The 25,602-nt window shown below is 40.9% G+C and overlaps 6 protein-coding genes and 1 pseudogene across 6 annotated transcripts; 6 read left to right on the top strand and 1 right to left on the bottom strand.

Annotated features, from left to right (window-relative positions):
* Positions 1 to 3,092: 3,092 nt before the first annotated feature.
* Positions 3,093 to 4,389, top strand: cldnf (claudin f). Its single transcript, XM_078246951.1, has one exon. It carries the CDS (start codon positions 3,190 to 3,192, stop codon positions 3,943 to 3,945), a length of 756 nt encoding a protein of 251 aa, XP_078103077.1. The 5' UTR covers positions 3,093 to 3,189; the 3' UTR covers positions 3,946 to 4,389.
* Positions 4,390 to 5,138: 749 nt separating this feature from the next.
* Positions 5,139 to 6,379, top strand: LOC144515816 (claudin-4-like). Its single transcript, XM_078246952.1, has one exon. It carries the CDS (start codon positions 5,246 to 5,248, stop codon positions 5,876 to 5,878), a length of 633 nt encoding a protein of 210 aa, XP_078103078.1. The 5' UTR covers positions 5,139 to 5,245; the 3' UTR covers positions 5,879 to 6,379.
* Positions 6,380 to 10,054: 3,675 nt separating this feature from the next.
* Positions 10,055 to 10,978, top strand: LOC144515814 (claudin-like protein ZF-A89; annotated as a pseudogene).
* A 3,975-nt stretch (positions 10,979 to 14,953) lies between these two features.
* On the top strand, positions 14,954 to 16,538 carry LOC144515820 (claudin-4-like). Its single transcript, XM_078246957.1, has one exon. It carries the CDS (start codon positions 15,033 to 15,035, stop codon positions 15,696 to 15,698), a length of 666 nt encoding a protein of 221 aa, XP_078103083.1. The 5' UTR covers positions 14,954 to 15,032; the 3' UTR covers positions 15,699 to 16,538.
* A 297-nt stretch (positions 16,539 to 16,835) lies between these two features.
* On the top strand, positions 16,836 to 19,679 carry cldnj (claudin j). Its single transcript, XM_078246954.1, has 2 exons — positions 16,836 to 17,220; positions 18,126 to 19,679. Exons 1-2 carry the CDS (start codon positions 17,137 to 17,139, stop codon positions 18,786 to 18,788), a joined length of 747 nt encoding a protein of 248 aa, XP_078103080.1. The 5' UTR covers positions 16,836 to 17,136; the 3' UTR covers positions 18,789 to 19,679.
* Positions 19,680 to 19,833: 154 nt separating this feature from the next.
* LOC144515819 (claudin-4-like) lies at positions 19,834 to 21,391 on the top strand. The gene has a single exon (XM_078246956.1). It carries the CDS (start codon positions 19,928 to 19,930, stop codon positions 20,597 to 20,599), a length of 672 nt encoding a protein of 223 aa, XP_078103082.1. The 5' UTR covers positions 19,834 to 19,927; the 3' UTR covers positions 20,600 to 21,391.
* Positions 21,392 to 21,764: 373 nt separating this feature from the next.
* On the bottom strand, positions 21,765 to 25,427 carry sbds (SBDS ribosome maturation factor). Its single transcript, XM_078246953.1, has 5 exons — positions 25,189 to 25,427; positions 24,205 to 24,334; positions 23,924 to 24,124; positions 22,824 to 22,988; positions 21,765 to 22,679 (listed from the first exon to the last, which is right to left on the bottom strand). Exons 1-5 carry the CDS (start codon positions 25,314 to 25,316, stop codon positions 22,554 to 22,556), a joined length of 750 nt encoding a protein of 249 aa, XP_078103079.1. The 5' UTR covers positions 25,317 to 25,427; the 3' UTR covers positions 21,765 to 22,553.
* Positions 25,428 to 25,602: the final 175 nt, after the last annotated feature.

Below are 25,602 nucleotides of genomic sequence, written 5' to 3' on the forward strand. Positions count from 1 at the left end.
TTAGGCTGAAAAATCTAAACAAACCCATCAGAGAGATAGCAAAAACATTAGGTGTGGCCAAATCAACTGTTTGGATCATTCTTAAAAAGAAAGAACGCACCGGTGAGCTCAGCAACACCAAAAGACCCGGAAGACCACGGAAAACAACTGTGGTGGATGACCGAAGAATACTTTCCCTGGTGAAGAAAACACCCTTCACAACAGTTGGCCAGATGAAGAACACTCTCCAGGAGGTAGGTGTATGTGTGTCAAAGTCAACAATCAAGAAGACTTCACCAGAGTGAATACAGAGGGTTCACTACAAGATGTAAACCATTGGTGAGCCTCAAAAAACAGGAAGGCCAGATTAGAGTTTGCCAAACAACATCTAAAAAAAGCCTTCACATTTCTGGAACAACATCCTATGGACAGATGAGACAAAGATCAACTTGTACCAGAGTGATGGGAAGAGAAGAGTATGGAGAAGGAAAGGAACTGCTCATGATCCAAAGCATACCACCTCATCAGTGAAGTATGGTGGTGGTAGTGTCATGGCGTGGGCATGTATGGCTGCCAATGGAACTGGTTCTCTTGTATTTATTGATGATGTGACTGCTGACAAAAGCAGCAGGATGAATTCTGAAGTGTTTCGGGCAATATTATCTGCTCATATTCAGCCAAATGCTTCAGAACTCATTGGGACGGCGCTTCACAGTGCAGATGGACAATGACCCGAAGCATACTGCGAAAGCAACCAAAGAGTTTTTTAAGGGAAAGAAGTGGAATGTTATGCAATGGCCAATTCAATCACCTGACCTGAATCCGATTGAGCATGCATTTCACTTGCTGAAGACAAAACTGAAGGGAAAATGCCCCAAGAACAAGCAGGAACTGAAGACAGTTGCAGTAGAGGCCTGGCAGAGCATCACCAGGGATAAAACCCAGCGTCTGGTGATGTCTATGCGTTCCAGACTTCAGGCTGTAATTGAATGCAAAGGATTTGCAACCAAGTATTAAAAAGTGAAAGTTTGATTTATGATTGTTAATCTGTCCCATTACTTTTGGTCCCTTAAAAAGTGGGAGGCACATATACAAACTGTTGTAATTCCTACACCGTTCACCTGATTTGGATGTAAATGCCCTCAAATTAAAGCTGAAAGTCTGCAGTTAAAGCACATCTTGTTCGTTTCATTTCAACTCCATTGTGGTGGTGTATAGAGCCAAAAAGATTAGAATTGTGTCGATGTCCCAATATTTATGGACCTGACTGTAAATGATGTAAATGTTGTACCTTTAAGGGGCCTTGTTTATTTAACTGAATTCTTCCGTGGGCCTATCACGGAATGTTTTGCAATTCCGTGAAACTGCCACAGATTTTGAGTTAAGGAGCCGTGTTCATTTCACGGAATTCTATGAGATCAGATTGTATGCAGCAATGTGGTTAACATGAATTAACCATCATATGCAAGGGTGTTACTGTTGTGATGTAGTTTCCATGGGAAATGGGATAGAAGATATATTACCTCCTTAATCTATACATTCTTAAATTGTTTGGGGTTCATTTCCAAAAGAAGAACAGATTGGTATAGCAGTCCCAATAAACCACGTCTGTCTAATCTATCTTGCCCTCAGTCCGTCATTGATTTTTCATCAGAATCTTGGTGAGCGCCGTCAGAGGCAAATGCACTAACAGCATCCAGGCTGAACCAGCCAAGTTGAAGACTGTTCTTGTGTATTGGGGTTTCTTTATCTTGTGGTGGGCTGCTGTGTCTCATCCCGGTGTCCTGGACATCCAACACCATATTCAGGGATTTGAACACCCTGATTTTGATGAATGCTCAGTAGACACATGAGTTCAGAGGTGTTCATGGCTTAAGCTTCTACTCCTCTGATGATGAAAATGTACTAAGCCACCTGTTCTTTAAAACATAGAGGGAAAATGACAATCATTTTAAATGTGAAGGCTGTTCTGCTAAAGCAGGTGAATCATTTCATTATTCAGAGAGGAGTTGGTTTAAATTAAAGTAAAAATCGATCAATCAAACATTAGCTTTCACAAAACACATTTTGGTCACTCAATTGCAATATGGAGATTGTTGTTGATGCATGATCACATTTCTGGATAAGGTGTGTGAACAGTTTGTTTACCCAACAGATATTTGTCATAGGCTGTAGTCGTTTTTTTTTTTTAGATGCAAATTGAGAGTGTCAGCTGATGGGACTGGTTTCCTGTGTCTCATCACTTCCTCAAAGTCATTGTTACCAATACTGAAACAGATCCCTCCTCCTCGGCTTGGGCTGAGTATCTGTCTTAACTGGGCCACATCTTGTATCCTGATCATAGCACGGGCCATATTAACGTCTGCTTTCTGTTCCTTCCTTTCATCACCTGCCACACTGCCATACAACATGCATTCAACATCAAGCGTTCAACATTCAACATCAAGACTCCATCATGCTTGTGATACAAGCATGGTGGAGTCTATTCAATTATAATTCTGGGTCTTGTGTCGTATCTATATCTTTTAATATTTAACTAACCCAGTGTTTACTGTGGTTGACAGCTTAAGTTCAGTCACTCAACAGGATATCTAAACACATTTAACCTTATTTGACTAAACCACTAGTGTCAAAAAAATTCCATCTTGGAAAACCTTTCTTTTTCTCCAAAACAGTGTAGAAGTCTCTATGTCTTCTATTATGAACAATAGACACTTGCTAAGTCTCTTTAGACTTAAATATAATAATAACATGAGTTTCATAAGAGATCTCATTAGCAATTTGTCTTAAGATGCCCCACCCCCACTCTGGTTTTAAATGAACACAGCAAAGATGCTGCTTGTGGAAACAACTAGAGGTGATTTGATCATTTGCTATCTTTCACAGTCTGAGCTGAGCTGGTTTCAGGACTTTTGAAGTCCCTGGGTGGCTGTAATTCCATCTAATAACCCCGTCCAATCTGCAGGAAAATCTGCACATTAAAGTGTGTTTTCCAAGAACAAAAACAAGACGTTGTTTAAAAATGGGTGCCACTCCTCTAGCTCTAGGAAGAGGAATCTTGTTTGGCCAGAATAACTCGCCTGACGATGAAACATCCCTCCTCCTGTACATTCTCTGACAAACAACAAGTGAGCTGTGTCACTCCGAAAGAGGACCCGGTCTGTATGCTGAAACGCTCTTCTCTCCTGCCGCAGACAAAATCTCTTTACCATGGGAAGGATTGGCAAGGAAGTGGCCGGTCAGGTCATAAGCTTCATAGGCCTCATTGGGCTGGCAGTGACCTGTGGGATCCCCATGTGGAGAGTGACCTCCTACATTGGAGCTAACATCACGACAGCCCAAATCGTGTGGGACGGCCTGTGGATGAACTGTGTGATGCAGAGCACTGGGCAGATGCAGTGCAAGCTTCAAAACTCTGTTTTGACCTTGACCCGGGATCTGCAAGCCGCCCAAGCCCTGGTCGTCATCTCAATCCTCTTCGGCTTTATCGGCTTCATGATTACCTTCATTGGAGTCAGGTGCACCAGCTGCCTTAAGAACGAATCATCAAAGGCAAATGTGGTGATCATAGGTGGCTGTCTCCTCATTATTTCTGCCATCCTGGTCCTGATCCCCGCCTCCTGGTCTGCAGCCGTCACCATCACAGACTTTCAGAACCCCTTGACCATTGAGACACAGAAGAGGGAACTTGGAGCCTCCATCTACATCGGCTGGGGCTCTGCTGTGATTCTTCTGATCGGTGGGATCATCCTAACCACATCCTGCCCTCCGCAAAAACCCATGTATGGGTACCCAGGCTATCCACCAGCACCTATGTACCCTTACGCTGGCCCAGGGCCAAACCCGGCAACATATGCTCCTGTGTATGCTCCCCCATCCAGCCAACCATACCCAGGCACTGGTACATACGTACCTAACAAACCGTATGCAGTACCACCTACATACACTGCTAGACAATACCTCTAAAAATGAAAAGGACAGAAGACAAAGATTTTTTTTTGCCAGGTCGGCTTTATGAACTTATGTCATTAGACAGTACAATTGTACCAAAATAAACATTGTATTTCTAAGGATGGTATGTATTCCAATACATTGTTGGGATTTAAAATGAATTCACTCAAACTATCACTGTGACCTTTTGATTATTAGAAATCTTTCATAAAATGTTTTCTCTTTTGGATTGATTTTGTGCTCCAAAGGAGACATTTAAGAAGTTTATGAAGTCTTGATATAAGAGAAATATGTCAACATGGCTTTGTGCACGAAAAGTTGCATTGCTTCTCATACTGATGCCACTGTCTATATATTTATTATCTTGTAATACAGAGCAGATTTTGTAAATAGTGATGATTTGTGATGTGTTTTTCTGTAAATGCAACTATTTTTCAATAAAATGTTTGTTTGTATTCACTAATCTGTTTGTGCAGTCATTATCACAACATATCGTTGCTATTTTATGCAATGCTATGAAAAATCTCTGACATTTTACACGGTCGAGGCACTGTGTGTCTGTGTCTGGGTGAGTGAGAGGCAGAAATGAAAAACAAATCCATATAAATTGTCCTCTATAAACCTATAAGAATAATAACAAAGGTTTTTTTATAAAACAATCTTAATTTATTTTAATTGCGGTGTTATTTCACTGTAATCTGAAATACAGAGACATGAAACCCCTGTTAAATAAAGACAATACAAAAGAATTATTTTTTTCTTGTGATCTAATCTCAGTGAGGACTGTCATTCTGATTGAAATACAAAACAATCCATTCCTTGAATAGTATAGGCCTATAATATATGGTGATGAGAAGTAATTAGTAAAACCATAAATGGACGCTCCTTCCGTTAACATCTGACATCCGGTGATACTCCACCCATGTTGGTATTTTTTTTTTTAAACCTGAAACAAATGACTGGACCTAATCTTCAGGTAACGTGGAACAAACAAAAGGATGGCCACTGGCAGGCTATTTTTTCAATTGCCTTTTTTACGGGCTTCATTTACATAGAGACATTTAAGGCTGATGTCATCTCGTCGAAACTACCCCCTGTCCGCATACAGATAATGTGAAGAATCTGGTTGGGCCAGTGCACCGGTTTCAGGTCAGAGGGAAGGAGGTTCTGACTCCACCTTCATGAAAGACATCCTTATAACCACAGGAAATGTACAACAGTCTGTATTCAACTTTACAACCCGAGCTGTGCTGACCTGCTCCTTCAAACTTCGACTCTTCTGCTCCTGTTCAAGTGCTTCAAACAAGATCTCATCATGGTGTCAATGGGACGACAGATGCTGGGCTTTGCCTTGAGCATCATTGGCTCTCTGGGGACCATCATCGTGTGTATCCTGCCCATGTGGAAGGTTACAGCCTTCATTGGAGCCAACATTGTGACAGCGCAGGTCATCTGGGAAGGCTTGTGGATGAACTGTGTGACGCAGAGTACAGGCCAGATGCAGTGCAAGATCTATGATTCTCTGCTGGCTCTACCGCAGGACCTTCAGGCTGCCAGAGCTCTTGTGGTCATCGCCATCATCGCTTCTGTCTTTGGAATCCTCTTGGGGGTTATGGGAGGCAAGTGCACCAACTTTGTGGAGGATGAAAATTCCAAAGTCAAGGTGGCCATTGCGTCGGGAATCATCTTCATTGTTTCCGGTGTTCTTATGCTCATCCCCGTCTGCTGGTCTGCCAACACCATTATCCAGAATTTCTACAACCCCACCTTAATCGAAGCCCAGAGGAGAGAGTTGGGGGCTTCACTCTACATCGGCTGGGGCACAGCTGGGCTTCTCATCTTGGGTGGTGGCCTCCTCTGCAGCTCCTGCCCAGCCAAAAACAGCCCAGAGTATCCAGTCAAGTACTCTGGTGCCAGGTCCGAAGCAACCAGCCGGGCCTATGTCTGAGAATCCCATCCTCTCTCCTAAGAAAGACTTATTATTTTACTTTTCATGAGTTACCCTCCTTCGTTGTGAGGTTATGATTGCATCACAAGTCACTTTTCTTTTAGTGACACACATAACTGGTTTTCTGATAAATTCAGATTTCTTTGGTGGAGGCAAGTTTCTTGAGGAACGAGAAAACATTACAAAAGATGTAGTGTGAAACTACTGTACTGACAAGAAAATCTTCCAATGGCACGATGACTGGATTGAATGAGAGCTATTCTACGTATATAAAGCTTGTATCAAACCTAATATTTCTCTGAATGTAAATCTAAGCTGTGCAAGAAGGATGTTAATGGTCAAATAGGGGTATGATGTAATGAAACCTGTACAGCACTCTTGATATATTGTGAATTTACAGTATAAAATATTTGACCAATATCTTGGTTCAATACAACATCAAAAGACTGTTTGTATTTACTGAAATCACTGATTTTTAATTAAACATTTACATAAATTAGATTCTTTTGTGTGCCTATTTTTTAGTTTTTGATATGTTTTTGCTGTTTACATTAACAAGTTTTAACAGGTTTTAAGGTTCACGGTCCAGAGAAATTGAAATTAATGCCTTACTAGAATAAAATAGATCAAATCTTTTAACTTAATCTTATCAGCATGGTTGCGTAACGTAGTGATGATGACCCAGCTTTTCATGCTGGCTGTCAGAAAGGAAACTGAGGTGCAAGTTTCTGACTGACATCATTTATTTTTTAGAAGCATAAACCAGTAGCGCATGCTGTCTCTTTATTAAACAGGAAATACACTTGAATTTTGTAGAATTGAAGTGTATTTAAACAATTGAATGGATAATATGATTTTACTGGGAATAAAAATAAAGTAAAAAAAGCAAAACATTCAGTGGTGTGCTTGAAATCTTCATGCAGACATTAAACTAGTTCAACCAGTTCAATCAGTTTTACAGTGTTGAGTGGCGGTTAACCCTTTTTCGTAGAATGTTAGTGTTCAAACACGTATCAAGAGCCTTACCCATAAAACACCAGCATTTAAGCAATCTTCAAATTCAACATCTATGAGGTTTGAGGAATGACTTTAAGTTTTAAAGGATAAGGCTGGCATTATTGTCAACAAATCCCATGAAAAGCCCAAAGCCACCACCTTTACTCAATACTTTCTTACTTCCCTACTCAGTAACTGGCACTCAGGCCCAAGCGCATGGGTTTCTACTGATGTGTGTCTGTCACCAGTATTTAGCAATACTGCTGTCAGCAGCCAGCGTAACAAGCTACAATGTAAGTTATAGGGCAACTGTGAACCTTCTATTTACGTTCACAAAAGTGCTTGTTAAGTCACTGACAGGCTCAGATTAATATCTGTGCATCTGACAACATTATGGAAAGGATTTCTAAGGAGGTCGACCTTTCTGTTAAAGACTAAGATCTTTTTTTTAAACAAAAACATTCTCAAAATTGCGTTCGCTAAAGCCACCAGACTTCATATAAATAAAAAGTAATTTTAGCATCGTAAAATACACTTCATTCAAAGTTGACAGAAAAAAAATTAAGCTATGAAAAGCAGTTTTGGGTCGTCTTTCCACTTTACCCACAGTCACAACTCTAGTTTTGGTTGAAATAAATACATAGTTAATCGATTTACATGTGAAAATATGTTGGCTACACGCTAAAATGATTGTTTTTTTAGTCTGGTGGGTTTAGCGCTAGCGACCTCAGAGCTGATTTGGGTTTAACAAAAAGGTCCTAAAGAGGTGTTGTCAGAATGTTGTCAGACCATTATGCACATTTGCCCCATAGGATTACATTGCAGCCCGGTCTGTGACTGCTGGTCACAGCATTCTCGCTTAATACTGAACCAATTTCAAAGACTGTAGTTCCCATCATTCACTTACACATAAAAATATAGAGAAATAAGGTCCAGGTTGAAAACAAATTACCCTTTAAAGCAGCAGGACAGTGTATGTTGGATTGACAACAAGTGATCTACTGTGCCCATGTTCACCGTAGTGAAGGACCATGTTACTCAGTGTAGTGGTGTGGCTCATTGGTGTGTCTTAACACAAAAAGGATAACAAACTAAACTTACTAATATGGCACAGGGATATACAAAATATCAGGCTTTTGATACACATACAATACTTGTAAAAATAAATAATTCATTTTACAATAATTAAAACAAATACAGGATATAAGAAAGGTCATAAAGGAGCCTTATCCTTTACTTTTAGGGGGTTTACATCCAGATTTGGAGGAGATCAGCAGTTGTATCCCTATCAATGTCACTAACGTGTTGTACAGTATATTGTACTGTAATTAGGATTTTTTTGCCACTGAAAAATGAAAACAGACCTCAAACATTGTACTGTAGTAAAAGTCTCTAAAAGTCCATTAAAACTGAAGTCAGTATGTCAACCTCATAGTCATTATTCAATTTTAAATTAAAGTTATACAGAAAATGTATATTGTAAAATGTCCAAATGAGACTGTCCTCCCGAGGAAAATGACAGAAATGCCCCAAATCGATATCTACAGTATGTACATGTTCAAGTGACAGACCCCTCTAGTGTCTGTAGTAATTATAAGTCAGGTGACTTTAACACGGGACAACGCTGTTCATTTCTTGTTTCCAACCAAAAGTCAACGTTGGTTTCTTTAAATCATGACCATGGTCATTCCCGAACCTTATCCAAGTGGTTATTATTGTTGCCATGAAGTCAACACAGTAGTTATTTAACCATACTTTTTTCCCCATATCTAACTACATCATGCCTAAACAGAATCAACCCCTGACATCATACAACTAAAAAAAAATGTCAGCAGTGATTTGCAACGGCTGTGGAAGGAACGGACACATGTTGTCATTTTGCCGATTATGGCTGCAAATCCTAAAACACTTGTGTTGTTTCAAAAAAGCAGTAACAAGCAGAGTATTTTGTCAGCTAATTTGGAAGATGTGTGTACATGTCATTGTGGGACATCTAGGAAATTTCTATTATGTTCCGAAGACATCTCATTACAAGCATAATGTCAGCACATCATCACAAGGTGTTTGACTGGTGTGAGCACACCCTGTTGTGTTGCTACATTTGACCTGGTTTCACATTACTAAGTTGCCATCTGGAATTAGAGAGAGAAACTACATGAACCTGTTACGCATTGATGATAAAATGTCAAACTCACTTATGTCAGAGTGGAATGGAACAGCAGTGATTAAAAAATGGGTTTCAGTAAATTAATCACTAAAAGCTAAAAAGTATTTTTCTACTTTCATATATAAAATCAACCTTGTTGTTGGATATTATACTTGGTCATATTGTTTGACCTATAACACTTTATGTTCAGCTTTTTGCTAATTAAAAAAAGAACATATAGTTACAAGAAAAATTCAGACAATATTAATCAATCAAACTATTTATATAGCGCCTTTCGTGCAAAATTGCAATACAAGGTGCTTAACAATACAACGAAAATACAATACAATGACATGGTGGCATGGTGTTTCTAGGTTATAAAAAATCGAACTAAAACTAAAAGAATTCAAGTTGATTATAAAATTCACAATTAAATAAAGCTAAATTAAAATCAAAATCTCAAACACATCTTAATCCTCCATGTAAAGGTGTTTTCACATATGTCAATAGATACTATTACAGACAGTTTATGCTTATAGTCTAGTTTATAGTCACCTTTATGTTATAGTTTATAGTCAACACCTTGCTTCTGTGGTCACAACAGTCAGCAGACAACAACAGCTATAACAATCTCAAAATGTCCAGACATTGAGCTGATTTCTTCAGCTGTACGCGTGTAGATAGGCCTACTGTAAACTTTCTGTTTCTTTCACTGTTGTCCCCAATAATGAGGTGTTTCCTCCAAAACTACCGTATGTACAATGATTTATTGTAAATTAACCTCAAACACTCATTAGTGTGCACACATAGATACATGTATGTACATATAAAGACAAATCATTGTTTGCCTTGACACTGTAGCGAATGGCAGGATGGATTCAATCCCCCCTTTTTGCTGATTCTGTCACCGATACTGTATGTGCTGTTTCTTAAACTCTCCCTTTGTTCCGCATCCCAGCTGCCAACATTTTCAAGTTGGTGCATCCCTTCCTTGTGAAGACACCGAAACTTTATTGTCTCTACATACAAAAAAAATCCTGCATTGCTGGTATTCTTTAGCAGGGCTTCCAATGGCTTGGCCATGGCTTGGCCATTGGAAGCTTGCCCATTCTTCATTCTTATTCTGCTTCAGATGAACATAAAGACCTGATCAGCTCCTAATATTCTCTCAGAGACACTCGGAGAGAGGAGACGATGGTTGTCATGGGGATGCAGATGGCGGGATGTACCATGGCATGGTACCATAGGGGTGATCATTGTCTGCGGCACACCCACGTGGCGGGTCACTGCCTTCATTGGCAGCAACATAGTGACAGCCCAGGTCATATGGGAGGGCATCTGGATGACCTGTGTGGTCGAAAAATACGGGCCAGATGCAGTGTGATGCGTATGATTCCATGCTGGATCTGAGCGCTGATCTGCGGGCGGCACAGGTTCTGGTGGTGGTTTCCATAGTCACAGGCATCGCAGGGATCCTCATCGCTTTCGCTGGTGGAAAGTGCACCAACTTTATTCCAGAGTAGAGAGCAAAGGCGAGGGTTTCAGTGGCAGCAGGTGTGTTCCTGATCATCAGTGGAATCCTCTGCCTTATCCCTGTTTCACGGACTGCCACCTTGGTCATAACGGACTTCTACAACCCTTTGCTAATAGACGCCCAGAAAAGAGAGCTCGGGGCCTCTCTTTACATCGGGTGGGTGGCCGGGGACTGCTGGTCTTTGGAGGAGCGCTTCTGTGTGCCACCTGTCCCAGCGAAGAGGATGAGAACGAGACGGTGAAGTTCCTCCTAAACAAACATGGAGGAAATAGCAGAGAGGATTCGGTCCGATCTTTTACACCAAGCAAGACGTACATTTGAGATTTCTAAAGGAGGCACACAGACAACCCACAATGAAGGGAATATGCACTTTGTCCTCATACAGTAAGAGAATCACACGTTGGATGATTGAAGATGCTTTCTGTCGGAGATTGCTTTGAATATTGACGTTACTCTTTGGAAATGAAGATTTACAATGTGGCAGTTTAAATGATAGAAACTGTTTTACATGTTTGGGAAAGTGTTTGGTTTCAGTTGAAAAAATATTTTTTGTAACTGCACTGTGTGCGCCTTTATTATACTTGTGATTATATTTGTTCACAATAAATGACCTTCTGCTCTAAGTGTTGTTTCTCTCATGCTTCTTGTCATCAGTGGCGTAACGAGCCAACACCGGGCCCCTAAGCAGGATTATTAAGGCGGGCCCCCCTACTACAGCACGTGATGACGGCGCAATGTCCACGAGTAGGCTACCATCAATAGGACAGGATAGGATCATAGAGACACAGCATATAAGAGATGAGATGACTGACAAAATCAGGAGTAGCCTATGCGCACCAACAACAACAACAAAAAACACTGGTGAATGCGCACCATAACGCATGAAAAAACACACAAGGACAGTCCCTCCAGGATTTCGTGGCCTTTATTTTAGATTGTTTCGATAAAAGTTGCGATGTCTTTTGTATGTTTGTTGCAATGAAGTTGCAGAAGACAGTGAAAGTTGCAAAAAAACTTTTTGTATAGTTCTTTAAGGAAACGTGTTTTGGGGAGAATAATAATTATTATTATTAATGAATTACTCTGGGCTGAGATTTCCTAGTAACCTTACCAAAAAGGCTCAGGATGCTGCAAATGTTGGTATAGTGTGAAAATGGCTGGTGGATTTAAGACAAAAAGTAATAATTTATTGAATGAATCAAATATGAACATATGTGTCAGTGGCTTGTTGATCTTTACATTGTTAGTTAATTTCCAAACCTGGCCTGGGACACACATTCATACGGTTTAATAAAGTACTTATTGGACTTTAACTTAGCATTGCACTTACAATAACGACTGTAGCTGTCCTCAATTTAGGCCATCCTGTACGTCTCATCTCCGGCTTTTCCTGCATCCACCGTGTGTGTGTGTGTGTGTGTGTGTGTGTGTGTGTGTGTGTGTGTGTGTGTGTGTGTGTGTGTGTGTGTGTGTGTGTGTGTGTGTGTGTGTGTGTGTGTGTGTGTGTGTGTGTGTGTGTGTGTGTGTGTGTGTGTGTGTGTGTGCAGTCGTGGGGGAACTCAGCAGCACCGCCCGCTGCAGAGATCAGACAGGGTGTAAACAGCAGCAGCTTTCAGTGACTTTAGAGTGAAAAAACGTTACAGCGTACATTGATGTTAAAATGTTTACAGGTTGGCAGGACGGTCTGAAATGTTCTGCACGGTCTTTCGTTGTACGTTTTGTTGGTAAATGTGAGATGTTCGAGTCACACACGTGAAGAGAACGCTCTCTGAAACAAGGAAATGAATTTGACCCGTTCTCACTCCCGCTTGGTCAGTGGCCAAATGCGATAGGAGGCCCCGGCTGTCAATCAATATCTTCCAGTCACACGGGCCCCTGATTGGGCCGGGCTGCTCTGCTTGTCATATACATTTAATAAATGCCGCCTGTGGTAATTTAAACCGAACACCGAGAGAACCTGTTTGTCAGGTAATCAGCAAAGATCACTAACTAGAAAACAAACATGGTGACTCAGGGACTTAAAATCCTGTTTAGTAGAGCAAGACCTGCTTTCAAAAGTTTCATCCATCAGAATCAAGGATTGCTGCATAAATACGAGGGCTGGCTTTAAAAAAAAAAAAAAATAATTAAAAGCAAATCTTTGGGTTTAAAAGGATTTGTAAGATGTTTTTTGTTGTTCGTTCACAAAACTCTCACCAACCTGACAGGAGTGTTGTTTTCGCATGTTACAGGCTGCAGATCAGAAAGCAGGAGGGTCACATGTCTCAGGGTGTGTCTGAAATGCCAAATTTTTCCACTAAATACAGTAATTCTGCTTTCTCAGTAGTTTACTTTAACATTGTTCTCCACAGTGACCTTCTGTATTTTGAGCATAACTAGGCAATAAAGATAAATGTTGATGAAAATCAATAAGGTCTACACTGATTCTTCAAACCAGTGACTTCAAGGGAAGTGACATATCTTGCATGACGAGACCTCTCATGTATTAATATTACATTGATATTTGCAGTAGTTTGGTTCAGTCTAGCTTGGATTTGAACAACTCACTGCTATTACATAAAACATACGATACAAAGATTAGACCCTAATAAGACATTTATAAGATTCATTATTCAAAAGAAAATGGAAACGTACAATACATGCACAAATTAAGCTTATAAAGCTGTTAGTAAAGGATGCTGTTCCTGTTGTCAGACATTAACTGTTCCTTTACAATATTTTGACAAAATAACATATATTTAAAAAAAAATCTAAAGCATAGTAAATCTAAAAGATCTGTGAAAAATAAATCCTGTGATAATACCCTTGAAAATGAAAAGAGAACACCAAACAGAAGTTGATTGGACACTGTCTCTTCAAAAACACTGGATTTTAACCTTAAAAAGACAACTATTTGTAAGTGATGGTGTAAAGATGACACTAAACTTCAATTACATGTTGTAATTTTTTACTCTTCTTCAAATTACAAACATTGAATTTTGGGATACATCTCTTCAAATAAAACCCAGATTCTTCACCTGAGTTTGTCGCTTCCAGTCATCAGCAATAAATGAGCTGATTCCTTGTCATCGTGTTGGTCTTTTGTGACATACTGCAACCTGGTGGCCATTTTCCTCCACGGCGAGAAAATCCCTACATTTATATCTAATGACATCAGAGACTGGAACAACTTCAGCTTTACAGGAAAAACATCTCTGCGGTTGCTGCTATCACATCTGATCAGTGAACACAGTTTGGTAACACTTTACTTGAAGGTATCTACATTTCAATCAGGAGAGACTTGTTTGCAGATATGCAAAGGTTTATTGTACATAATGAGCATAATAAAATGTACAAAGTCTTTGGAGATTAGACTCCATCGTTATAAAATAATTTATAACGAGGTAGGGGAGCCAAGACAATCCCCCGATGGAGTCTAGACACTGGCGGTGGCGGCGAAGGAGCCCCGAAGACCAGACCGAAGGAGTCGAAGGGGCGTCCTGCAGGAGGAAGACCCAGGGAGCCGTGGGTGACAAAGACTGGAGGTGGAAGGGGAGGTGGAGGGTTGCACGCTTTGCCTGAAATGACAACTGACAGCAGCAGGGAGAGAAACAGATTTAAAACAGGGTTGTAGAGCTTTGATTGGCCTTTGACATTCATGGCCAATTCTGATGGGTTTGACTGAAAGGTGAATGCCCCTAAACAGCTGATTTGATTTAGGAAGAGAGCAGTGATTAAGTGTTACGTCTTCCTGAAAGAATTTGCGCTGAGCTACATAAGAGTGACATGGCACTGTCAAGACACATGAACCCTAACCTTTATGTTATATTTTATAATCAATACCTTGCTTCTATCGTCACAACAGTCAGCAGACAACAACAGCTATAACAATCTCAAAATCTCCAGACATTGAGCTGATTTCTTCAGCTGTACGCATGTAGATAGGCCTACTGTAAACTTTCTGTTTCTTTCACTGTTGTCCCCAATAATGAGGTGTTTCCTCCGAAACTACCGTATGTACGATGATTTATTGTAAATTAACCTCAAACACTCATTAGTGTGCACACATAGATACATGTATGTACATATAAAGACAAATCATTGTTTGCCTTGACACTGTAGCGAATGGCAGGATGGATTCAATCCCCCTTTTTGCTGATTCTGTCACCGATACTGTATGTGCTGTTTCTTAAACTCTCCCTTTGTTCCGCATCCAAACTGCCAACATTTTCAAGTTGGTGCGTATATCCCTTTCCTTTTTGAGAATAGAAACAAAACCTTTTGTAACACTATCCGTGTCTCCATCCAGAAGAATACGTGAAACCCTAACCTTTATTGTGCCTACATACAAAGAATCCTACATGGCTGGTAGGCCTATTCTTTGGCGGGACTTCCAATGGCTTGGCTTTCACACTGCCCATTCTTATTCTGCTTCAGATGAACATAAAGACCTGATCAGCTCCTAATATTCTCTCAGAGACATTCGGAGAGAGGAGACGATGGCTGTCATGGGGATGCAGATGGCGGGATTCGCCATGGCCCTTTTGGGCTTGACAGGGGTGCTCGTTGCCTGTTTCACACACATGTGGCGGGTCACTGCCTTCATTGGCAGCAACATAGTGACAGCCCAGGTCATATGGGAGGGCATCTGGATGACCTGTATTGTCGAAAGTACGGGCCAGATGCAGTGTGATGATTACGATTCCATGCTGGATCTGAGCGCTGACGTGCGGGCGGCACAGGCTCTGATGGTGGTTTCCATAGTCACAGGCAGTGCAGGGATCCTCATCGCTTTCGCTGGTGGAAAGTGCACCAACTTTATTCCAGAGGAGAGAGCAAAGGCGAGGGTTTCAGTGGCAGCAGGTGTGTTCCTGATCATCAGTGGAATCCTCTGCCTTATCCCTGTTTCATGGACTGCCACCTTGGTCATAACGGACTTCTACAACCCTTTGCTAATAGACGCCCAGAAAAGAGAGCTCGGGGCCTCTCTTTACATCGGGTGGGTGGCCGGGGGACTGCTGGTCTTTGGAGGAGCACTTCTGTGTGCCACCTGTCCCAGCGAAGAGGATGAGACCCCCCCGGTGAAGTTCCTCCTAAACAAACATGGAGGAAATAGCAGAGAGGATTCGGTCCGATCTTTTACACCAAGCAAGACGTACATTTGAGATTTCTGAAAACTGTAGGTCCGCCCCACCTCTCAGTTCTTTTAAATCAAGGCTGAAGACCTTTCTTTTTGATGTTGCCTTTCTTTAAATAATTGTTCATTTCACTGTAAATTTTATTCTCTTATTTTATCTGTTTTTAATCTTTTAATCATTTTTAACTGCTCTTTAATGTTTCATGCAAAGCACTTTTAATTACCCTGTTACTGAAATGTGCTATACAAATAAAGCTGCCTTGCCTTGCCTGTGGTAATTTAAACCGAACACCGAGAGAACCTGTTTGTCAGGTAATCAGCAAAGATCACTAACTAGAAAACAAACATGGTGACTCAGGGACTTAAAATCCTGTTTAGTAGAGCAAGACCTGCTTTCAAAAGTTTCATCCATCAGAATCAAGGATTGCTGCATAAATACGAGGGCTGGCTTTAAAAAAAAAAAAAGTAATCAAAAGCAAATCTTTGGGTTTAAAAGGATTTGTAAGATGTTTTTTGTTGTTTGTTCACAAAACTCTCACCAACCTGACAGGAGTGTTGTTTTCTCATGTTACAGGCTGCAGATCAGAAAGCGGGAGGGTCACATGTCTCAGGGTGTGTCTGAAATGCCAAATTTTTCCACTAAGTACAGTAATTCTGCTTTCTCAGTAGGTTATTTTAACATTGTTCTCCACAGTGACTTTCTGTATTTTGAGCATAAGGCAATATAGATAAATGTTGATGAAAATCAATAAGGTCTACACTGATTCTTCAAACCAGTGACTTCAAGGGAAGTGACATATCTTGCATGCACCAACTTTATTCCAGAGGAGAGAGCAAAGGCGAGGGTTTCAGTGACAGCAGGTGTGTTCCTGATCATCAGTGGAATCCTCTGCCTTATCCCTGTTTCATGGACTGCCACCTTGGTCATAACGGACTTCTACAACCCTTTGCTAATAGACGCCCAGAAAAGAGAGCTCGGGGCCTCTCTTTACATCGGGTGGGTGGCCGGGAGACTGCTGGTCTTTGGAGGAGCGCTTCTGTGTGCCACCTGTCCCAGCGAAGAGGATGAGACCCCCCCGGTGAAGTTCCTCCTAAACAAACATGGAGGAAATAGCAGAGAGGATTCGGTCCGATCTTTTACACCAAGCAAGACGTACATTTGAGATTTCTAAAGGAGGCACACAGACAACCCACAATGAAGGGAATATGGTTGGATTAAAGAAGATGCTAATAATAACCCTAATAAGACATTTATAAGATTCATCATTCAAAAGAAAATGGAAACGTACAATACATGCACAAATTAAGCTTATAAAGCTGTTAGTAAAGGATGCTGTTCCTGTTGTCAGACATTAACTGTTCCTTTACAACATTTTGACAAAATAACATATATTTAAAAAAAAATCTAAAGCATAGTAAATCTAAAAGATCTGTGAAAAATAAATCCTGTGATAATACCCTTGCAAATGAAAAGAGAACACCAAACAGAAGTTGATTGGACACTGTCTCTTCAAAAACACTGGATTTTAACCTTAAAAAGACAACTATTTGTAAGTGATGGTGTAAAGATGACACTAAACTTCAATTACATGTTGTAATTTTTTACTCTTCTTCAAATTACAAACATTGAATTTTGGGATACATCTCTTCAAATAAAACCCAGATTCTTCACCTGAGTTTGTCACTTCCAGTCATCAGCAATAAATGAGCTGATTCCTTGTCATCGTGTTGGTCTTTTGTGACATACTGCAACCTGGTGGCCATTTTCCTCCACGGCGAGAAAATCCCTACATTTATATCTAATGACATCAGAGACTGGAACAACTTCAGCTTTACAGGAAAAACATCTCTGCGGTTGCTGCTATCACATCTGATCAGTGAACACAGTTTGGTAACACTTTACTTGAAGGTATCTACGTAAGAGTGACATGATACTGTCATGACACATGAAACCTAACCCTAACTCTTACCCTAACCATAACTTGTTATGACATATCTGAATGACACTTACTGACAGAAGCATTATGTCATAAACATTTATGATTTGTTTATAATGTTTATGACACGTTCATGACAGTGTCATGTCACATTTATATAGATACCTTCAAGTAAAGAGTTAACCCACAGTTTATCTGCACAATGACACTTTTTATCCTGTGTCTTGTCTGTCTATATCTTTTTTATATATATATCTTATATTTCTTTAGTTTACATAATTCCTTATTAGGTCAAAATGAAAAGTCATACATGAACATTATGTTGACCTGATACAGAAGAACACATTTCAATTGTATGTCAATGACTGTCACAAAGCAAAATACTGTGATACTGCCGTCTTAACTGATGCCTTAATTCCATCAGCAACATGTCAGGATGTAATAAAAGAGATATAATGTGTCTATTCTGAATAAAAAACTAAATGGTTTTGTTCCTGTCCACTCTCTGTGTTTCCCAGGGTGTGAGAGAATCTGCACAGTGTCCCATGGCTGTGCAGGAGCTGGGCATCAGCCTGTCCATGATAGGCGTCGCCGGGACCATCCTGATCTGCGCTCTGCCCATGTGGAAGGTGACAGCCTTTATCGGCACCCATCTGGTGGTTATGCAGGTGTTCTGGGAAGGTCTTTGGATGACCTGTGTCAGTGAGTACACAGGTCAGCTGCAGTGTAAGCTCTATGATGCCCTGCTGGATCTGTCGCCAGACCTCCAGGCGGCCCGCGGCCTCATCTGCATCAGCCTGGTGCTGGGATGTTTGGGATTCCTCATCTTCCTCCTGGGAGCCCGCTGCACCAACTGCCTGAGCCACCCGAGGATCAAAGCTCGGGTGGTGGTGAGCTCAGGGGCCATCTTCTGCCTGGCAGCGCTCACCACCATCGTTGCTGTTTCCTGGACGGCCAACTCCATCATCAACGACTTCCACAACCCACGCGTCCCTGAGGTGCTGAAGAGGGAGCTCGGAGCGGCCATATATATCGGCTTTGTGACATCTGGGCTGCTGTTCTGTGGGGGAGCCATTCTGTGCACAAGCTGCCCACCGCAGAGGGCCAGGTTCCCTTCCAGTGGGTACACACTGGCCAGGACACCCACACACAGCAGCTATGCCATCAAGAACTATGTGTGACGTGAGGGCTGAGGGCTGAACGATATATATAGGGCTGATGGATATAGACCATAGATATTAAAAAACATAGCATGTTTAAATATATGAACATGTTGTAATTTGACACTAGATTTGCTCATTATCCATACAGGTTTCTTTTATAAAATGATGTCCACAGTGGTATACATACCAACCATTTGCCAATCATTGTGGTTGTCATTAAACATGCGGTTGAATTATTAGATCTCCATAGAGGTGGTAATATATTTCACTGTATGTCTGGTACAGCTATAATTATCTGACATCTTTTGAAATAGCTGCAATCTGTCAAAATGAACCACAATATGGATTTCCCTGGTCTTATGAACAATGACTGTTGCCAATTCATTTCACAAAGAAAGCCAGAGAATTGATTTGTACCCATGTAGCTTAATGTGCGTGCATTTTTAACCAGTAGAAAAATGACATTAATCATGTTTAAGTCACCGTTTTTAGTGAAAATATAAACAGAGAGCATGTGCCATGCTCAAAGCTTGTGTGCTTGTGATTCATTCATTCGTAGTGCATCTTAGAATTCAAAATAAACACCTTAGAGTAAACATGTGCCAGTTGAATCAGAGTTCTGCAGTGAGAACAGTATTACATTTGCGTGTGTTTTCTTAAGTTGCAGTGCAGTGGCCTCTCAGGGCCACCGTACAATTAGGTGTCATTGTTGTTGTGCTTCCACCCAGGGGCTCCATTGCTACTGTGAGAACAACAGAGAATCCCATTATCAGTAAGAACTTGTGCTCTTTAAACCAAGTTCTCTCTCAGAAACATGACACAGAGGCTGAAAAATCTGACCACAGTGGAAGCTTTGTCTTCCCTCTCTGCAGAAACTGGGAGAAAGGGACTGTTTTGAAACCATGGCAGAAGAAAACTGAGGGATTTCCCTCCTCCACCCAGCTGTAGCCAGGCCATGCCTTCTTTTCCTGAACACCAGAGAAACTGGTTTCCTCTATCTGAACAGACATGCAAAACACAGACCTACACAGAAGGTCTCTTCCTCACGCATGCACACACACGTTTAAAAAAAACAACACAACCCCACCCCGCTGCCAGCTGTTTCTGGTTAGGCAGTTGGGCAAGCAGTGAAGAGGAGGAGCAGGCAGGCCAGAGTCATGGAACGGCAGTTGGAGCTCACTGCCCTCGGTCTGGCTCTCACAGGGTGGCTTTGTGCCATTCTGACACGCTGCCTGGCCCTGTGGAAGGTGAGCGGCACCCTGGACAACACCACGGCTACTCTGCCTGCCTACTGGGATGGGGTGTGGCTGGAATGGGATCACTGGGATTTGGCCCACGATGGCAGCTTGCACTGCTCCTTCTACCAGTCTCTCATGTCTCTTTCTGGAAGTTTTCGGACGTGGAGAGCCCTCATCATGGCTGCCATCGGAGCCGGGGCTTTTGCTGCGGTGATAGGAGCAGCAGGGGCGGTGTGGTTCCCTATGCGGGGGCAGGTCAAAGTGTTTTCTGGTGCTCTCTTTGTTTTGTCTGGGATCCTGCTGTTGATTCCCACAGCCTGGACGTGCCATCACACCAGTCAGCCACTGGAGGGTGCTGTGCTGCTGAGAAGAGACTGGGGACCTGCGCTGTATCTGGGATGGATCTCCTTTGTTTTGATGGTGGCTGGAGGGGTGTTTCTCACCACCAGATGCATCACTAGTGAAAGGCAGGTGGAGCCGCCTGAAGAGAGCAGGCACCCGAATCTTGAGGAGGCTACTCACCCACTGAGCCAAATCAACAGGACTACGTTCACGCACAGCCAGTATGGACGCAGATCAGAGCCTATCTGAGGGGACTGTGAAGTAATATTTAAAGTGTGAATGAGTAGAATTCTGGCTGCACCTGTTGAGTAATGATGCACGGACTTAACTAAGCATTAACCACAAGTAGAAGCACAGCGATGTGTCATGCCATTAGTTTTATTAGTAGGGATGTTGATAGGTAGGACTTTAAATTTGCATCTTGTTTTGCATTTGTGTTTCTTCCATTTCCACTTAACCTAACACACTGTATTAGTCTGTATAGCATTGTTTTACATTCAATCCTCATTTCCCGCCTCCAATATCACTGTCAAATTACACTAATATACTGATACTAAACTGATATCAAGACCACTACAGCCCTCTGATACTCTTAATTCATTGTAATATCTTAAATGTGAGAGTTAATATTGGTCTTAAAACTAAATACTTTTTTCTATAGATACATTGCTCTACATTAGGGTAATGCCATTTAAGATTTGATGTTGACAGTGGCAAACATGTTTACAACCGAGATGAATTCTGCGCAAAAGGACACAAATTTCACAACATAAATATTACGTAGTTCACGAGAGTCATTTGACCTAAGTCGTGCATTAGAGTGGTTTAACTCATTTTGGAGAGGTGGATGGATGCATGATGGAAAGGAAGCAGGCAATGTCCTTTGAGTAGGTTGCTACATTTACAAACGATTCACAGTAGGGTGTAAAAGTATGGACTTTTCAGACTTCTGTTTGCAGATCTACACCCATTTTAAGCGGGCACATCATGGGACATCAGTATGTTACATTTTTCAAAATAAAATAAAAAACTGTGAAAGAGGGTGCACTACACAAATCCTGTCTAATTTTACAGTGGAAGTCAAAGATAAAACTTGACAGGATAACATCAATTTTGCACTTGTTGCACTTTCTCTATTTTTGCATAAATGACACATGATTTGGGTTTCCTTTTAACTCAGAGAAGCTACATTTTCAGATTCTACACTCTAAACTCCTGTTAAAATATGAGAAAGAGTTAAGTCAAATTCCTCAAATCGATTTCTTTTAGTCATTTGATTGTGACTGTGTTTCTGCAGTCACATGCTCCTGAAGCTTGTTTTGTATCTTTCTAATTACAATTTTGCAAGTAAAAACCCTTTAAAAAATATTTAAAATCATAGCTTACTGTGTTACAACAAAACAATGTACAACTCTTGAGGTGCATTCTGCATTTAATTAGTAAAAAAAATAAAATAAAAAAAAGTTACTCCTTTTAAAGCAATATTTACAAACACTGTATTGTAGCATTTTTTGAACACTGAATATACATTCTGGTACAATATTCAAGATAATATCTATATACTTGTGCTAGGCAACACTTTTTAATAAGGGGTACAACAGATAGTTGTGCTATAAATGTCACTGGTTTGGATGTTATGCTTTTCTGTCCTTAAAGCTGCAACAAATTTGGCGTTTTGCAAACCTGTGATTTGTTTTCAAATGAACTGTGTATATTAGGGAAATCACTGTGTATACACAAAAAAAAGAAACTATTTCGTTACATATTTATTTGCTGCAGAGCAAGCTCATTCATTATGACAAAATAAAAAAGTTATTGAGTTAAAGTAATTATCCATAAAACTGGGATATTGAGCATGACTATACATGGCACACAGAGTCTGATAGAAGCGTTCTGTTAATGATACAGAGGTACTGAATAAATATGTGAACACAGGCCAGACCTATTTACTGACCTGCAAGTTTGCTCAAACACATTTTCAAAATACATTCCAACCAGCAGGCAAATCTGGCAAAACATTTTCTTCAGTTAAACAAATCCTGTTAACATAGGAGAGATTCAGAAACAGGAATGGTAGAAATTAGCATGGATCTCCTCAAAAAAAATATAGGCTCTTTTAATCTTTTTAATGAGTTTGCACTTTATGGGCCGCGGTGACGCGTGTTAGTGTGGATAAGGTGCAGAGTCCAGACTGGTTGGGTTACTAGAATTTCTCATCGCCCTCCTCCACATCCTTCAGACTGAGAACCTCCAGAGTACCTCGGCCTTTGGTCTCGCAGCGGATCAGCTCATCGATCTCCCTGAAGCAGCCGGGATCCACCAGACACACCTGAGGATGAGGAGCACGAAGGAGGCACAGGCGAGAAATAAAAAGGCATCAGTTAAAACAGACAGAATGGACATTTTATAAAAACAGAACACAGAGAAAGTAAAAGCGTGCACCATCGGCACACTGGATATTAGGATAATTCACCATTTCTAGCTCCTCATCAAAGTCTTCACTCTCCACAACCTGCAGGAGAGTCTTCAGCTTCTCCTTCAGCCTCTTGGCCTCCTTGGCTGGCAGCACCAAGCGCAGCCTCATGTGGGCTCTCTGGATCTCCATGGACTCCTTCAGCTGCCGGATCACTTCCAGAGCCTGGGAACGGGACAGAGGAGTTTGTCAAAGGTTGCACAAAAAGGTTCATCGTTCCACACAGACTGTTACAGCTTCATTTCTCCTGCATACAGAATGTAAAGATGGCTGCTTCGCCTTTGCCAAGACCTCACCACATCAACAATAATAATCTCCAGAGTGTTGTGTTAAATGCATCATTGCCAACGGTAATTGCAACAGCATGTTCACTTCAGTGTGGTGCTAGATGAAAAGAAAACAACAGGATGACACTATGGCTAATTAGACCCCAATGATGGTGGTGAGAGTCCAGGATTGGCAAGTTTCTTTATTCACTGGCGGTTTTCACCTGAACTTGTCGGCATCGGCGGCTTGTATGATGGCAGATGTCAAGCAGGAAGATAATATTTAGCTGTCCTTGTGAATGCCTCGTGGTTGTCTATTTGACAGGTATTCTGTCACATTTAATTAATTACAAGTCATCATATTTGGGAAAGGATGTGGAGTTTATAAGGTGATATACCGTTACAGCCAATACCTTTAATGCTGCCTGTCTAGAAAAATCACACTCCAGGAAAGATACACCTGGTTGTATTTATGGACACTGGGTCCAGGGAACAGCTGTCAGTGTGGATTCATTCTTTCAGTGTCTCCAACAGATTGAAAATGTATTTGTGGTGGTTGAAGCAGTGATTAGCCAACTTCCAGATTGGGAAGTCATTTTTCCAGTCTACACAATTACCCATAAATGCACCATTTCAGAAGACATTTCAATCAGTCTGAAAATGTAAGTACATTACCACACATTTTCAAAAGACTACATAATACATAAAGTAATAGATAAAATAATAATAAAATAAATCTTTCTGGGACGGCAGCTCACATACGTTTCACATGTGGGAAGCTTTGTGTTGTCTACAGTCATGACAAAGCAAACAAAGCAAAATGTGTCTCCTCACCTGCTGTTTAGTGCTCTTGTTGGCCTTTACAGAGTAGTGGATGTCCTTCATCGCCTGCTCAATGAGATTGACTGTATACGGCCTCTTGGTCTCAGGGTTGACACACTTCTCTGCCACAATAGTCGCAATGTCCCTGAACATTGTCTCCAGCTGAGACTGCCTTTCCTTGTCTGACACTTGGAGCTCTCCTTTGGCCAGGATCTGTCGGAGAGAAAGGAAACGTGAACACTGCACAGACTTTTAACGATTGAGATACAGTGAGAATAATAAGAGGTGTTTACCTGTTTACAGATTTCTGTCAGATCATCTGTCCCAAAACATTTGGTCAAGTCATCCTTCTTAGCCACCTGACCTTTGGACACATTAACGAAGACTGAGCTTGTCTGCAAAACCTCATCCAGGTCTTTCTCTCTGGAAGAAAACACATTGTTTGGACATTTAGAGACGGATAACAGGGGGGCATTAAACTGACATGTATTAATAAGCAAAACAGCAAATGTCTTTTGACTTAAGATGAGATAATAATCATAAACTTTATTTATATAGCATATTTCATACAGAGAGTGAACCTCAGGGTGCTTTACAACAAAGTGCAAAATTAAACAAGTGCAGACACTTGTGTGATAAAATCAAGCCATCAAACAACAGAGGCAGCAAATAATATCAAGAACAGGTAAGAACAATAGAATACGTCAAAGATAAGAATAAGACAAAGGAAAGCATAGGAACAATAACACATGTAAACTATGATAATAAAACGAACGAACGAAGAGTGACAATTTAGTTAAAAGCCTTGCTGAATGAATACGTTATCAATTGTTTTATGAATGATACAAATTATAAATGTTCACGGAGCTTGCATCTCTTGGGTTGGGAGTTGCTATTTTTTTATGTGTGTGATCGTTTGCATTACAGCAGAAGATCTAAGAGGCCGTGAAGAATAAAACAACGACAAAGACTTAGCTAGTTAGATCGGTCCCAAACCATTAAGAGCCTTATTAACAAGTAAGTAATCAATCCTGAAAGACACTGGGAGCCAGTGCAGCAGGTTAGCTAAACTGGAGGTTAACTGCTGGTTTTTAACTGGGCTAATATGCTCTTTTTTTCTTGTTTTCTCTCTTTCTTGTTGTCTGGCAGCAGAGTTCAGGCTTAGCTAATTGTCATTGTAGTTTTGCCAATATACAAGATATTTTGGTAACTAGCTAGTTAGCTAGCTCGTCAAATCATTTAAACATTGTGGGTGTTGACATTTAAACGTTACTCACGCTCCTGCTCTCCAGTTCATAACTTTATTCTTGTAGCAGGCGATTTCAAATCGCTTCCCTCCTTTTTTCATCCTTACCACCGCCACATTTGTCAGCCGTATTTGATTCGTTGGCGTAAATATAGACATATTTATGTTTAATAAGACAGACTGCTCTGTCCCGAAGCTGCTGTTAACAAGAATATGCTGTCAGAATACTGCGTAGTAGTAGATGCGCTCCGAGTGCGTTTCCAAGGAGTGTCCGCTGTAAAACATCGACTTCAAACAACCGTTCCGGTCCCGTTTTTTTTTTTTTCAGTCGATTTCAATATTTTTGTCATTTATGATCATTATGAAAGTAAATTAATTCATCGTTTTTTAAATATAAAAAATGTATTACTATTTTATACTAATGTTTAAACTTTTTCTATTTTTT

Source organism: Sander vitreus, chromosome 3 (assembly GCF_031162955.1).
Source record: "Sander vitreus isolate 19-12246 chromosome 3, sanVit1, whole genome shotgun sequence".
NCBI lineage: Eukaryota > Metazoa > Chordata > Actinopteri > Perciformes > Percidae > Sander > Sander vitreus.

Bases quoted from the DNA above. Each gene is read 5' to 3' on its own strand.
- cldnj (XM_078246954.1), top strand. From the start codon at position 17,137: ATGAAAAGAGAACACCAAACAGAAGTTGATTGGACACTGTCTCTTCAA. The intron at 17,221-18,125 runs GTAAGTGATGGT...TGTGTTTCCCAG, and splicing joins CCTTAAAAAGACAACTATTT to GGTGTGAGAGAATCTGCACA.
- LOC144515820 (XM_078246957.1), top strand. From the start codon at position 15,033: ATGGCTGTCATGGGGATGCAGATGGCGGGATTCGCCATGGCCCTTTTG.
- sbds (XM_078246953.1), bottom strand. From the start codon at position 25,316: ATGTCTATATTTACGCCAACGAATCAAATACGGCTGACAAATGTGGCG. The intron at 24,335-25,188 runs GTGAGTAACGTT...GTTTTCTTCCAG, and splicing joins ATGAACTGGAGAGCAGGAGC to AGAGAAAGACCTGGATGAGG. The intron at 22,680-22,823 runs GTGAATTATCCT...CCTCATCCTCAG, and splicing joins TTGATGAGGAGCTAGAAATG to GTGTGTCTGGTGGATCCCGG.
- LOC144515819 (XM_078246956.1), top strand. From the start codon at position 19,928: ATGGAACGGCAGTTGGAGCTCACTGCCCTCGGTCTGGCTCTCACAGGG.
- cldnf (XM_078246951.1), top strand. From the start codon at position 3,190: ATGGGAAGGATTGGCAAGGAAGTGGCCGGTCAGGTCATAAGCTTCATA.
- LOC144515816 (XM_078246952.1), top strand. From the start codon at position 5,246: ATGGTGTCAATGGGACGACAGATGCTGGGCTTTGCCTTGAGCATCATT.